At 44.7% G+C, this 14,013-nt stretch overlaps 3 protein-coding genes across 3 annotated transcripts; 1 reads left to right on the plus strand and 2 right to left on the minus strand.

Moving 5' to 3' along the window:
- Positions 1-233: 233 nt before the first annotated feature.
- Positions 234-2,468, minus strand: syt15 (synaptotagmin XV). The gene is made up of 7 exons (XM_041029274.1): positions 2,326-2,468; positions 2,027-2,181; positions 1,329-1,621; positions 1,060-1,227; positions 862-970; positions 546-728; positions 234-373 (listed from the first exon to the last, which is right to left on the minus strand). The coding sequence occupies exons 1-7, from the start codon at positions 2,451-2,453 to the stop codon at positions 234-236; spliced, it is 1,176 nt and encodes a 391-aa protein (XP_040885208.1). The 5' UTR covers positions 2,454-2,468.
- Positions 2,469-8,573: 6,105 nt separating this feature from the next.
- Positions 8,574-10,512, plus strand: zgc:112285 (uncharacterized protein LOC561476 homolog). Its single transcript, XM_041029217.1, has 6 exons — positions 8,574-8,762; positions 8,891-9,000; positions 9,375-9,469; positions 9,566-9,846; positions 10,028-10,191; positions 10,333-10,512. The coding sequence occupies exons 1-6, from the start codon at positions 8,627-8,629 to the stop codon at positions 10,510-10,512; spliced, it is 966 nt and encodes a 321-aa protein (XP_040885151.1). The 5' UTR covers positions 8,574-8,626.
- A 304-nt stretch (positions 10,513-10,816) lies between these two features.
- Positions 10,817-13,864, minus strand: timm23a (translocase of inner mitochondrial membrane 23 homolog a (yeast)). The gene is made up of 7 exons (XM_041029611.1): positions 13,470-13,864; positions 13,257-13,315; positions 13,071-13,164; positions 12,810-12,894; positions 12,650-12,708; positions 12,272-12,382; positions 10,817-11,697 (listed from the first exon to the last, which is right to left on the minus strand). The coding sequence occupies exons 1-7, from the start codon at positions 13,573-13,575 to the stop codon at positions 11,579-11,581; spliced, it is 633 nt and encodes a 210-aa protein (XP_040885545.1). The 5' UTR covers positions 13,576-13,864; the 3' UTR covers positions 10,817-11,578.
- Between the last annotated feature and the right edge of the window lie 149 nt (positions 13,865-14,013).

The following is a 14,013-nucleotide window of genomic DNA, read 5'->3' on the forward strand; positions in this document are numbered from 1 at the left end:
GAAGAAAACAATGATAACATCCGGTCTCTTGACACGAGAAAAGTAGAGAAAGAAAATCTAAGTAATTTTTAAATTTCGAGGACTCCCCTCACCCACAAAAAAGTAAAATGCCTCGTATTTCAATTTTGTTTTTTGTATTTTTGAAGGAAAATCCAAACACCAAAAGATACACATTGCATGTTTTTTTTTTTTTTTTTAACTTTTATAATTTCATCATATGTGTGGTTTGGGTGTCAAGTGGCCCTGCCCAGTCCATGCCACAGCTTGACCGGCTCCTGTGGCGTGTTGACCATGTCCATCCAGTGCTGCAGTTGTTGGCCCCTGGCGTACATGAAAGGACCTAATACCAGAACTCCCAGCAGGGCTGGAGGCTCTGGGACAAACGTGAAGACAGAAGCAAGGGGAGTAAGTGTGTTAGCTCAAAACCCGTGAAATCATTCAGTTGTCAGATGATCACACTAACTGCTGCTTATCATGATTTTTTGAATCAGTGAATGGTTAATGAAAGCTTGAATAAATCATGAAGTTGATAATCGACCTCTCACCTGAGCGGATGTCATTTGGCTGCTGCAGCTCAAACCTTAGACAGGCCTCATCCAAGTGCTGCGAGCGGAGTTTAAAGGTCATCCTGTGGTTGAAGTATGGGTCGGTTTCACCTTTCACCGCACAGCTACGCTTGATCTTCACCACCTGAGTGTGTATCTGTAAGCTCACCTGGAGACACACACCTGGGAAACACACAGGTGGTGCATTATTATGTTTTTTTATGTCGGACCATTGAAATGGCTGTATGAGATAAACATGTTGCACACATGGAGACAAATCCACACGCTTTTCCATGCCCTGGATGACCGTCTCTACCTGTGTCTATCAGCAGCTGCAGCCCTCGAGCCCTCAAAACCACCACAGAGAGGCGCTGCAGAGTCGGACTGTAGCTGAGAGATATCTGCACATCACCTAGCTCTGAACACTGAGTGAGATGAGAGATGACACAATGTTTATGAGCTTGTTTGAACAATTTTGTGCACATGCATTCACATCTTGCGTTTTGGTGTGTACCTGTGTGTCGTCCTCGGTCTCCAGGTCTCTCCAGAGCACCCTGCCGGCCTGACCGAGCTCACCCTCCAGAGGAAACAGCACCCTGCCCACAGCGTGGCGTTTGCCGTCTTGTTCCACACTCAGCACGCACACACTCAGGGTGCTCCGAGGCACACACACTCCTGACACCTGTGGAGGAAATATACGCACGTTTCCTCAAAATAAATATATAGATTTATGACGAATTTATCAACAAAACAGACAATAAACACAAAAAAAAAGTTCCTCGCCTGGAAAATGAAGCAGTCGTTGAACTCCGGGTCGGGCCCCGTGCCTCGGGCTTTGGCCTGGCGGGGCCGCCGGTCATCAGGCAGAAGCCGGAGCTCCACCAGTGTGACATTGCCGTGGAAACGGGGAGGGAGGTTGCCCAGACGGAGCAAAGAGACCGTGAGCTGCTCGCTGCTGTGTCGATACTCCACAGAGAAGCACAGGCGGGTGGCCATGCCGGGTGGAGGGGCCACCACCTCGTTCAGAGGGGGTACAGAGTAGAGACCAGCAAGCACTGTCCCCACTGGGTACCAGCCTGATGGAAACAGGTAAATATAGACTACTGGTGGTTTACTGTATGTATGGAGGGTTGCAACGAAAGATTATTCCCTCGATTAATTCATAGATGATTTGTCAGAAAAAAGAAAAATGCCCTTTTCCCTCACCTCAAAGTCCAAACCCTAAAGAAAAGTTTTACTATCATTTATGATGAAGAAAATCATGAAATTCTGACATTTGAGAATCTGGAACCAACAAATCTTGGTTTGGGTTTTTTCTGTCAGTCAATAACTAAATTTATCATCATAGATCTGTGCTCCATGGAGATTAGTTTAAAGTTAACAGGACTGATTTTGATGAGGTTGAGGTTTATGATTTTGCTTTTAAATTTCATAATGACTATAACCATCTTACAGTCAAATAAAAGGCAGTAATGACCTACTCCTTACTGAGAGTGAACCACGATGGGCCAGTATGTCCCGTCGAGTCTCCATCTTCATCTCCACCTCCCCTTTCTCCTGCGTCTCCTCCATCTGCAGATCACCGTGTTTTTGTGTTGTGAATCGAGGAGGCAAGGTGAAAGGGATCTCACTGGGCCTTTAACACAGACAACAATGTTATTAACTGACCTCTGCTGCTTTTGCTGCTTTTGTGCCTTGCAGTGGTTTAGGGGTTAGTGATTGTTACGAGTTAAGACCGCCACTGTATGTTTTAACATGAAAAGTGTTTTGTGGTACTAACGTGGCCCAGGAGTGACCCAGAGAGACCGGGATCACCGGAGCAGAGCATGCTGGTACTGAGGGCACAGTGGAGAGCAGCTCCGGGTACTGACTCTGGTCTTTCCTCCTCCTCCACAGATAGCACACCATCAGACCCAACAGCAGCAGTGACAGGAGACCCACGGAGAGACCAACAGCCAACAATGACACCTTGTCTGAACAAACAAACACATAAACAAGGAAAATAATCCCAAAACCTTTGGCAGACGTTGGGTCTAATGTAGTTTTCTGCTTACCTGTCATGGAGAACAAAACTCTCTCTTTGAACAGTGGAGACAGATGGTCCGAAGCTGAAGATACCTCCCACCTTTAGTTATTAAAAGTGAGAGTGTAGTGTGGCAGTGGAGAGTAGAGAGAGTCTGACACAGCTGGCTGATTCTCACCATGTCATGCTGCTATCTTTCTTTTTGGCTCATAAACCTTTAAAGGAACCACCACTGAACAGTCTGTGAACTCTGCTATATAATGTCCTCTCAAGTAAAGAAAATAACCCGAATGATGCCATTAAGATATTTGTTGCATTAAGGTAAATGTAGGATCCAGGGTTTTTAGAACATGATACCAGAGAATAAGAGTCAGGTTGTGCTGGCGGCCTGAGCTTTCAGCCCCATCTTGTGGAGAAACTCAGTGGCTGGTTACAGCACTCAATTTGTTTTCTTGCTGTATGGAAATAAATGGAAAGGCTGTCTGAGGAGGAAAATACATTAACAATCTGAGACTCTACAGCATAAATTCACAAATGCTTTATGTAATTTATGGTTGAGGAGCTAAAAATTGCAAAAACATTGACACAGTATTGTACGTTTTTGTCTCTTTGCTTCCTTTGATTTTCAGCCTCACCAGTGTCCTGGTTCTACATGGCAAAGACAGACGGCCCACCACTTTGGTCTGAACTGAAATATCTCAACAACTACATGAAGGATTGCCATGAAATTTGATACAGATATCCATAGTCTCCATGGGATGAATCCCTCTGGCTTTGGTGAACCCCTGACTTTTCCTTTAGTGTCACCAGCAAGTTAAAGTTATCACTTATCCTGTGAAATATCTAAAGATCTACTACATTGATCAGCAGGGTGATTACTGACTTTGGTTTATGACCAAATACCTGCAAAACTAAGGTAAATAACTGTACATATGTTTAATATGATGGCCCTGACAACTGATCTGATCTTAACCCAGATCAAAATACTCATTATCCACTCATCCACCCACTGTTGTTTCACTCGCACACTCATGCACACACACTCACACTGTTCAGAGATTGGACGGCAGCTAACAGGATCACAGTTAATCCTCGGAGCTAAAGGCAGAGTAATGGCCCTCTCTCTCACACGCACACCTGCACATGTACACATCGCTGACAACGAGAAATCCTCACATTCACACCGATGCCAACTTCAACATGAGGTCCAGTTGAGAGAGAAGAGACAGAGCAGAAGATCCGGCTGAAGAAAAGTCACAGGAAAAGGGAACTGAGTGTGTTTAAGACTGTGCAGGCCGCTGGGACCAGGAAAGGCGATCCTCTTAAGAGGTGAGGGAGGAAGAGTGGGAGGAATGAGGGGAGGAAGGGGAGACGCCATTTAGCACTGCCTGCTCTGTGTTAGAGCAGAGGACAAAACAGGCCACAAGGCGTGAATTTCAAGGTAAAAGGTTATTTTTCTGGTTTATCTGACATCAGTTATGCATGTTTGCGTATATGAACAGTCCCATAGGTGGATTAACTGGGTGTTTGTTCTTCCAATACTGACAAAGTACAAGGTAGTTTTAAGGGTATCTGCAGGTCAATTGTGGTCGGAACACGACTAGGTCAGTTTAGGACAGAGGTGAATTAGACAGGCTGTTCGTTTTTCACATAAATGTGGATCCCACAACGTAACACTGATGTTCAACAAAAAGGGACTGGATAACTGGCATAATCTGCATTTTGCAAAAAAAAAATGCACAAAAGAACTAAATAAAGCATAACGTGTGCACTGCCTCTATTAGAAAATAAGAAAAAAACAAGTTAACTGTATTTTCTATAACCTCCATCATCCGTCTTTCTTTCTCTCTTTGTCTCTTTTGCTTCTTTGTCTTCTGTCGACTGAGGGCCAAATGCTCTTTTAAATCTGTCTCAATCAATCTACATTTTGTCTTAACAATCAAATAATCTGGATTGTGTAATCCCATTAGGCTAATCTGGGAGTGCTTGTGAGTGTCTGTGCACTGACTGGGATGAGGGTATGTTTCAGAGTCAGAAAGCAAGAAAAGAATAAAGGAATAGTTTAACATTTTGGGAACTACCCTTGTTTGCTTTCTTGCCAAGAGTTAGGTGAGACGATTGACACCACTGTACTGTTGAATCCTTTAAAACTCGCTGATTGAATGTTGTATTTAATTAATTAATTAATTGTTGCTCCACAATTGGTTGTGTAAATATTGGTTGACATGGTTTGTTTCTGCTGCCCCCAAGTGGCAAAAAAGTTCTTCAAGTTTATGGATAAAGATCAATCGAACACTAAAAATTTATGTCTGTCTTCGCAGGTTGGTACTGTTGTCATGGAAAGGCCTGGGCGTCCTGCGTCTGAGAGCTACCAGCCTGTCTGTTGTTCAGTCAGTCAGTCGGTCTCGTACTCCAGTGAGGGTAGGATTGTGGGACTGGAGGATGAGGATGATCGGGCACCCATTTTCTCCCTCTCCAAGAGCTCCATGGATGTGGTCATGGCCGCGGGTCCGCCGCACAAGCGTGACCCGTCCTGGATCAGAATGGACCTGAGACGCAGCTCCAGCACCAACACGCACTCTGATCAGAACTCGGTGACGCTACAGCAGCTGCACCCTCACTCGTGGCAGCACGTCAGCACCACCAGCAGCCAACAGCTGTCCCTCACAACCCAAAATGTGGACATGCTCAACGAGCTCAGGGTTGCCAACATGCAGCGTTGGAGCAGGTGTAGTGGCAGCACACACAGCCGCAGCAGCACCCCAGAGACGATTGTATGGAAAGGAAGGACCTCACGCCCCTCAAGTCTAACCCAGGAAACACAATGTTCTGCTGCACCAGACTCTCCTTTGTCCAAATTAGCCTCTCCAGCAACCACACCCTCACCGTTTGTCTCCCCCCTACACACGCCTACTTTACCACCTGTAGATCCTTTAACCTCTGCTTCGCCACTGACACTGAGCACAAATCAGCAAGAAGACTTACTTGTGTCCTCGCCTGCACCTTCACCACTGCCGTCACCCCCGCAGGCTCTCACCTCCTCACCCTTCCCGTCTAACTCCCCAGATCTCCTCCAGCTCACCAGCACAGAGGATGAGGGCTTCCTGGAGAATAATCTTTTTTCTTTTCAATTCCCTTCTCCGATCCCGTCTTCTGTTAGTTTAGCAGAAGAAAATTCATCGTCAGAGGTTGGATGCCTTGTGGTAGAAGAGCTGCACAGTCCTGGACACTTGCAGTTATCAGAGGGTGGAGGAGTGAGAAGCCCAGAGCAAATGCTTAGCCCCCTAACGCCTCATTCACCAGCAGAGGGACAAGAAGCCTCAGTCTGCCACCTTGAGCTGCCGCGGCAACTGGGGCAAAGCTGTCTGGTAGAACGAGGTTGGAGGTCACCCCTTGTTTCTTCCTTGAGTGACTCGCGGTTGGGTGGCTGCTGCAGGTGCAACTTGAACTCCGGAGAGGGCATCACAAAAGCTCCAAAGGTTGAGGTTTTCAGGGAGGAAGGTACAATGACTTCACAGCTGAAACTGGTGGACGCAGAAGTTCAGACAGGCTCTCCTATGGGCTCCTGGTGGGACCTGAGGAGGAACACCAACATGGGCTCACACTCCATCTTGGGCTCACCACCTGGATCGCGGTTGAACCTGAAGTCTTCAGTGGGGTCACACTCCAATCTGGTGTCCCCGTCTTCCAGCATGTTCCCGATCAGCAGCGGGGAGGAGGAAGAACGACGAGGAGATGACCTGACGTGGGACATTACCTCTGCTTCCTCCCATGATCTGGAGAGGAGGAGGTCCTGCCTGAAGATCCAGGGGGAGGACAGGGACGAGCTGGGGAGGAGGAGCAGCATGAAGCAGGTGCAGTGGGACGAGGATGGGATGACGTGGGAAGTTCATGGAGCATCTGTGGACCCAGAGGTGCTGAGCACAGCCATACGGAAACATCTGGAACTCAAGAACAGCCCCCGGCCACTGAGACGTTCCTCCAAGAAGAAGAAAGCTCCAAAACCTCCTCTCATATCAAATGTAGTAAAAGCAATAACCCCGGAACTGAATCCGCCCATAACGATCATTACGTCAACTTGTGTGGTGGAAGGTGAGAGTGGGGAGACATCGGAGCCATACGGAGGTGAGGAGGTGGAGGAGGAAGGAGGAGGAAAAAAGGAAGAAACAGTAGAAATTGCTCGTAGGACAAGCAGAGCACAGGGAGAAGACAGAAAAGAAGGAAAAGAGGAGGAGGTGCACGGAGAGGAAGCCACCAGGCATCCTAAGTCTCCCTCGCATGGGAATGGTCACAGCCGAAAGAAGAGTGTGATCAGGTCGCTGAGGAGGCCTGGGTGGTGTGGAGGCTCCAGAAAGGCAGATGACTGATCCTGGAGGCTAATCTTAACCTGACTGACCTGACTGTTCACTCGACTTTATTCTCATAATTTAGTACAAAGCTGGAGATGCAATGTCAAAAAATACGTTCCTCCACTTGTTAGGATTCACTGTTCACTGATGCATAGATGCATTTCTAGTGAGGTTCTCATGAAAGTCAAGAGTTATTGGCAAATTAACAAGACCACTACATTGTTAATGTAGATGTTCGATAAAAGCAAATTTTGTCTTTGTATTTCTGTTGTTCTAAAGGTTTTTGTTTTGTTTACTGAAGGATGATAAAAAGTTTTCAGTATTTCCATTTTATGCAAATGTGTCTTACTGCCTAACTGATACTGGATTTATGAGTGACAGATATTTGAGAGTTTTAAAAAGTTTGATAACAGCATATTAGTTATATTCTTCTATATTTTTCTTCTATATTTTTTTTTTAACATAAACATAATCTAAACCAACATTTTGACATGGACCCTTTAAACATGGTCATTTAATCATGGTGACACTGTTTCCAGGTGACCTCAAACACGATAGGACGTGACTCAGCTTGAGTAAGTTGTTTGAGAATAAACTTAAAAACACATCCCTAAGCCACTCGTCTCTCTCCCTCCCTCTGTTCCCACACTCACTCAACTCAGTCACCACAAAAAAAAAAAAAGTTGAGTTGTATGTAAACTTGGTGAACCACGGTGGTGAGATGTGACCATTCAGGCGCTGCCATTCAGATGAGCGGGCACATTCTCTCTCATTCACCACGGTAAAAAAGCTTGTCTCGCTAGTGGCTTCCACTGCAGTTATTGTTGTCATATTTCCACAGATGTGTGTATGTGTGTGTAGAGCAGGAGGGAGGGTCTGCGGTGCTTTTCATCTACATGGTTTTTTTCACTGTCCTCTTGCAGATAGTTTCAGTTTTATTTGCCAAGGTTTTAAGGTCTCTGACTTCTGCTGCGACTTCAACACAATGAAGGCTAACTGAATTTCATTTACAAAGTCATTTGGGATTATTTCTTCTGCAGTGAGTAGCTCCACTGACAACTGTTCACAGTATAACAGATGTGTTATATTACTGATAATAGTGGGTAATAAAATATGTTTTTTGCATATAACTTAATACATTAACAAGTTTAACTCCAGAACTGATGCTTAATATTCCTGTCTTTCTATTCTCATTCTCCTCCTCCTGCTCATACCTTTGACTGACATGAGTAAATATAATAAAATCCATGTTTAGGCAGGTGAATGCACAGGTAACAACATCTCCAACTCCACCGAGTCATGTTTACACAGAATGAACTCCAGTGGAGAGCTGGGATATCAAACATAAAGGTCATGTTCAGGTCACTATGTCACTGCTGTAAGACATGTGATATGATGTGATGTTTGTTTGTGTACAGTGCTGTATGGCCTTTGTCCTGTGTGTATGTTAGTGTACTGTGAGCATACTATATGTATGTGAAAGTGCTGATGGGACTCCCCGAAATCCCCTTTTTCTCAGCAGCAGTGGAAACTCGTAGCTGCAGGAGAACAATCCAGCGCTCGGGCTTTGTTGTGACACCGCTCATTGTCCCTGGAGGTGTGCTGTTGTGTGAGTGTGTATGTGTACCTGTGTATGGACATCTGCGTGTGCTTGCTGCCTGGTATAAATAGCGTGGGATGTGTGCCGGCCGGTGATTCTGTGGAAGACGATGGCTGTACCAGGACCTCCTCTGCTCCTCCTTCTGTCTCTGCTGCTGCCGCTGCTGTTGAGCAAGGCATCCCTGCCTGCAGCCGCATACACACTCACCCCCGGACGACAGCCACAGCACAAAGTCCTCCACCTGGGTGAGGACAAACACTTCAGAAATGAACCCAGAGGCTCCTGAGGAAACACACTTTAAGTTATTTATTTATTTTTTTATATTTTAATACCGACTCACTGTTACCTCTGTGTGGTGTTTCTCTCCTCTTAGACTGGCCTAAGGATTGTGGTATGGCTCACTTCAAGCCCAACATGGCTGAAAGGATTGTGTCTGGGAACGAGGCCAGGCCTCACTCCTGGCCCTGGCAGGTCTCTCTGCAGGTAAATCTGTCTGTGCGTTGACATGATTCAGTATTTAAAGGATCCGGAGGTCTTGAGGGACACAAAGTTATTAAAAGTGCTTGAAAATGTCACGAGAGGCATATTTGCACATTTGCTTGGCCAAATTCTTTCTAGAGCTGCATCAGTTTATCTGTTGAGTTGTATGAAATGTAAAAAATATAGATAAAAAAGGCAGATTACAAGTTCAGCCTGATTAAAGTTTTACGTTTTGGAGCATTTAATAGGACAGAGGCACTTCTCAAAAGGATCAAATTAATTGATACATAATAGTCAATAAGTATCGCCTGACTAATGCTGCATTTTTGAGGTCAGTACCAAAAACTGATAACCTTGTACCTGGTTGTCTCTCACAGGTTCGTCCCAGGGGAAGTAAACATTACATTCATGTCTGTGGAGGAACTCTGATCCACAAGAACTGGGTCCTTACTGCTGCTCACTGCTTCCAGAAGTAAGAAACCCACCCATTAAATCAGAAAATGTATCTGTAGTTTGAGGATACAATGCAAGCCATGACTATAATTCAACTATTCTTTGGTTCTCTCAGGGGCAAAGCTGAGGATTCTGGGAGCTGGAGGATCGTCCTGGGGAAGCACCAGCTGAAGCGTTCAGAGACAGCAGAGAGGATATTCCCGGTGAAGAGAATCTACCGGCACGAGAACTTCCGTTATCCTGCTCACAGCGAGCTGGACTACGACATCGCCCTGGTGAAGGCTGCCACAGATATCCTCCCTTCAAACTTCATCCGCTACGCCTGCCTGCCGCGCAAGCAGACCAGCCTCAAACCGGGACACTACTGCTGGGTGACGGGCTGGGGAGACACCCGGGGTGAGTAGAGGAGGGAAAAAAACAAATTCAAGTGGTCTGAAGCCAAAATTCAAAACAAAAACTCTAACTTGAACATTAAAGCTACATAAGAGGCTTTAAATACCTTCTGTAAGAGAAATTAAAACCATATAATTTCAGATACATGGTTTACAAAGTAAAATACAGTGTGATCTCATTTCAGGTGGGAAGGAGAATGTGTCTCTGGCAGAAGCCTTAAATCAAGCTCGCCTCCCCATCATTGACTTCAAGACCTGTCGGCAGAAGAAATTTTGGGGCGACCGCGTCCGAGACTCTATGATCTGTGCAGGGTTCAGAGACACTGAGGATCCACCTGCTGCATGCCAGGTACGACTGAGATTTACGCAAGTCAGCTTTAAGATTGGTTTCCTGAACAAATGGATCAATCACTAAAACCGGAGATGGATGCTGACGTTAGTGGTGAGAATTATTTTTTAAAAAGGCATCATGTCCTCCCTCCTTTCGCAGGGTGACTCTGGTGGTCCTCTGCTGTGCCAGCTGGGTCGCGACCGCTGGGAGGTGCATGGCGTGGTGAGCTTCGGCCCCATCGGCTGCACCGTGGAGAACAAACCCAGCGTGTTCACCCGCACCGCCGCCTACATCCCCTGGATCGAGGCAACGCGCATCAGGGACTTCTTCCTGCACTAAGCGGACCACCTGACTCAGCGTCGACAGCAAACATAAGCTCTGCTCTGTTTTATGTCCCGTTTTTTTTTTTTCTACAAGTCTCAAAGCCGCAAGTTCAGTTTTGTTTCACCATTTCTCGACCTTGCGCAAAAACCACTTCAAGTTGTAAATACATGTTCTGAATGTGCAATAACTGTTTTATAACACACCATATTTAACAGTATACACTATGCATAGCTGTGATGAACACTGCATAGTTTACACCACTCATGACCTTTTACATCCAGTCTACTTTGTGCAATAAAACTGGTGAAAAGCAAAAATCTTTGTGAACATTTCCCATTTTTTATTAGTTTTTAGTACAGTGGGTTTGATGGAGACATATGATGGAGACAGTTTTCCCCACTAATAAAAGATTTTTCTTATCTTATATTGACAGCACGCCACCACAGATACACTTCAATAAATACAAGAGTAGAACTGACCGTAAGGCTTTGTTCTGCGTTTGCAAGTCTTGGTTGAAGATTTCTTTGCTCTTCTACAAACAGAAGAGTCTTTCAGTCCAATATCAGAACACAAATCTGCTGCCATTCACCTGGTGAACCACACACCAGATGTCACAAATCATCTTACAAATTAATAATGGCTCATTTAACCCAAATGCCATGGGTTCACTGATTTCAATACTAGCATCAAAGAAGACTAATAAGTCTCCCATAAACAATGATATAAGTAATGACACAGCTCTAAGTAACATCCTCACAGGGTGTTCTCATTACTGATCAGAGCAGTGACAGGAATACCTCGGAGGATAAAGACAAATGAAGGGAGAGGTGATACTCTACACCTGAATATCCTGTGGAATTTTGTCTGCATTTCTTTTTCAGACACATCTTTTGATTCCCAGAATGCTCTGGGAAAGGAAAGTGGCTTTTGGGGGGAAACCAGCGCACTGGGGCCACCTCACACTTCCCTGGAAAGCACACTGCATTTGACCAGAGTCTAATTCCTCTTAGCGCTGTGGTTAAAGGCTGTGTCCTGGAGAGATATTTGGCCCTAACGTTGAAGCAGATGTGTGGGTGAAAGGCTAGTACATCCTGGAGGATGAGGAGGAGCCGGTGAGGTGGTCCCAGTTGTTGTAGAGAGCGTAGGCACCAGACAAGGCTAAACCAACCAGACCTCCGCGGGCTATGCCCTTTAATCCACCTGCGAACACAACAGTAACAGAATGCATGGTTAAGCTGTGGATGAACATACAATAAACAGAAGCACACACCAGTCTTTAACACTGGTAGCATAAAAACATATGATAATTATTACTTTTTCATTCAAGCCACAGTAAATATCAATTGGGTGGGGTGGGTGGGGCTCAACACAATAGGTTTGCTTGACTGTTGGGTACTTTTCAATGTTTATAACACTCTTGCCTTTATTGTTTTTCACTTCACATCAAAACATGTTTGCAAAAAATGTTTGTTGCTTGTCTCTTTTTTTTTTAAATAGACCACCTTTGGGTTTTAGACTGTAGGTTGGACAAAAGGGACAATTATCTGACGAAGAACATTTTTTAATATTCTTCGACATTTAATGGATAAACAGGAATGGAAAACCAAGAAACACTGAACAAATTCATCAGATTAATCAATAACGAAAATAATCCTTGGCTGCAGCCCATAATGTTTAACACACCACAAACTTAATCATTTGATGATTCAGTTAAAGGCTGAATTTCTAAATAGCAAACATTAATGGCAGATACACAAGCAGGAAAAGCACTTACTTGCTGATTTAAAGAGCATCCCCGTTAACGTCCCGGCAGCCACTGTGTTGATGTCATCTTCGGCTCCTCTAGCTTTCTCTATCACCACACCAAAAGCACTGTACAACAACGCTACAATGGCAAAGAAAAATTCACAAGGTTTTATCAGAGGCAGCAAAAACAGCTCTTACACAAGTCACATCAATGAGATTCAAAACAGGGGAACTCAACTCTAAACTAACAAAATGCACTCATAACAAAATCACACTCAAGTGCACTCAAGCACGTCAGTTTTAAATAAGTAATACTATCTTACATATTGCAATATGATATTAAAACATGAGATAAGTTGATATGCTTCCTACCATCATGACTTTACATTATTTTCTTCTGACTTACCCACAGAACCCAAAGAGTTGGCCCAGGAAGCACCCTGCCTGGTCACCATGTTAAGAATCCTGGAGAAAGAAAGCAAACACTTAAAAGGACAGGTCAAGACATCCAGGTGTAATTCTAGGGACAAGACCATTAGTGAATTGAACTCTGTCTCCATACTCACTGTACATTACGAGGTTTGGACCACGCCATGTCGCTGGTCTCCTTCAGGCCCATCCTGAGACCGTTTACAGCTCCGAGTGCTGCTCCTGAAGTCGAAACAAAGAGGCAGAAAGGCTGAGTGAGGTATGACGACTTTGACATTACATGGCAAAAAGTATGGGGAAACCCCCAAAATCATTATTAGGCAAATCAAAAGTTACTAAACTATTATACAATTATGAAGACGGTAGATAAATATTCTGTCTATGGTGGAAAGTCTTACCAGTCATGCAGGAGCCTCCAATAGTAAAGAAAGCCAGTTCAAACCTTCCTCTTGTTTTATTGGCGCCTGTGGGTAGAATGAACTCATCTGTGTCCTGAAAAACAGATTAACAGAATGTCACAGCCTAAAAACCCCACAGAACATGAATTTACTATAAATCACGACTAAAATTCAGTTTTATTTTACCTGAACCAGGTAACGAGGGTCGACATTGAGGTAAGGGGACAGAGGGCTCATTCCAGTCACTGAAATGACATTGTAACACACATAAACCATCAGTTACATATTATTATAAGTTGTGTTCAGTATTAATTTTAAGGCCTTGAAGTCTGCACAGCTGTTAGCTTTAAAGCTAGCTGAAGCTATAGGAGGTTTACAGAACGGCTACATTCCACTTACACGGGACACCGGCGAGCTCTGTGTTGGAGTATTCAGGTGCACCGCCTCCAAAGAGACCCCCGAAACCTGCTTTCATTCCCCCCGATCCTTGCGAGTTGTTGTCCATGGTTAAAAATAAAGATCCAGGGGGTCACCTGGAGAAAACTGGATCCAGGAAGGGGCTTCCTGTCGAACCGGCCTAGCTAGCTAACGTTAGCTATGTCGCAAAGCTCAAAATCCAAGACGAAACGATGAACGGCGAGCGTCTGGATCCAATGCCACCAAGTGAGACTGTCCTCACGGTGCGTGTGTTGTATCTTGAGTGAATTTTTCAGGTGAAAAGCCCGTTTGTTTCTTTACAACATTACTCAATCCTTTTCATCGTGCCCCTGACCTCCAGCGGCGTGCTCTGCCGTAAAGTTACGACAGACGCTGCGCATGCGTCGTTACGTCAAAAAAATACGACCATGAAAAGTCGAAAAAAACAGTTGATTTAATCTATGATTTAATCACATGGCTGTAGAAAATAATAATAATAATAATAACGATAGATGAAAAAATAAGG

The sequence above is a fragment of the Toxotes jaculatrix genome, chromosome 21 (genome assembly GCF_017976425.1).
Source record: "Toxotes jaculatrix isolate fToxJac2 chromosome 21, fToxJac2.pri, whole genome shotgun sequence".
Classification (NCBI taxonomy): Eukaryota; Metazoa; Chordata; class Actinopteri; family Toxotidae; genus Toxotes; species Toxotes jaculatrix.

Bases quoted from the DNA above. Each gene is read 5' to 3' on its own strand.
- syt15 (XM_041029274.1), bottom strand. From the start codon at position 2,453: ATGGTGTGCTATCTGTGGAGGAGGAGGAAAGACCAGAGTCAGTACCCG. The intron at 1,622-2,026 runs GTAGGTCATTAC...TGTTTCCATCAG, and splicing joins TGGTTCACTCTCAGTAAGGA to GCTGGTACCCAGTGGGGACA. The intron at 1,228-1,328 runs GCGAGGAACTTT...TTTCCTCCACAG, and splicing joins ACGACTGCTTCATTTTCCAG to GTGTCAGGAGTGTGTGTGCC.
- zgc:112285 (XM_041029217.1), top strand. From the start codon at position 8,627: ATGGCTGTACCAGGACCTCCTCTGCTCCTCCTTCTGTCTCTGCTGCTG. The intron at 9,470-9,565 runs GTAAGAAACCCA...TGGTTCTCTCAG, and splicing joins GCTGCTCACTGCTTCCAGAA to GGGCAAAGCTGAGGATTCTG. The intron at 10,192-10,332 runs GTACGACTGAGA...CTCCTTTCGCAG, and splicing joins ATCCACCTGCTGCATGCCAG to GGTGACTCTGGTGGTCCTCT.
- timm23a (XM_041029611.1), bottom strand. From the start codon at position 13,575: ATGGACAACAACTCGCAAGGATCGGGGGGAATGAAAGCAGGTTTCGGG. The intron at 13,316-13,469 runs GTAAGTGGAATG...ATGTCATTTCAG, and splicing joins AGAGCTCGCCGGTGTCCCGT to TGACTGGAATGAGCCCTCTG. The intron at 12,895-13,070 runs GTAAGACTTTCC...TTTCGACTTCAG, and splicing joins TGGAGGCTCCTGCATGACTG to GAGCAGCACTCGGAGCTGTA.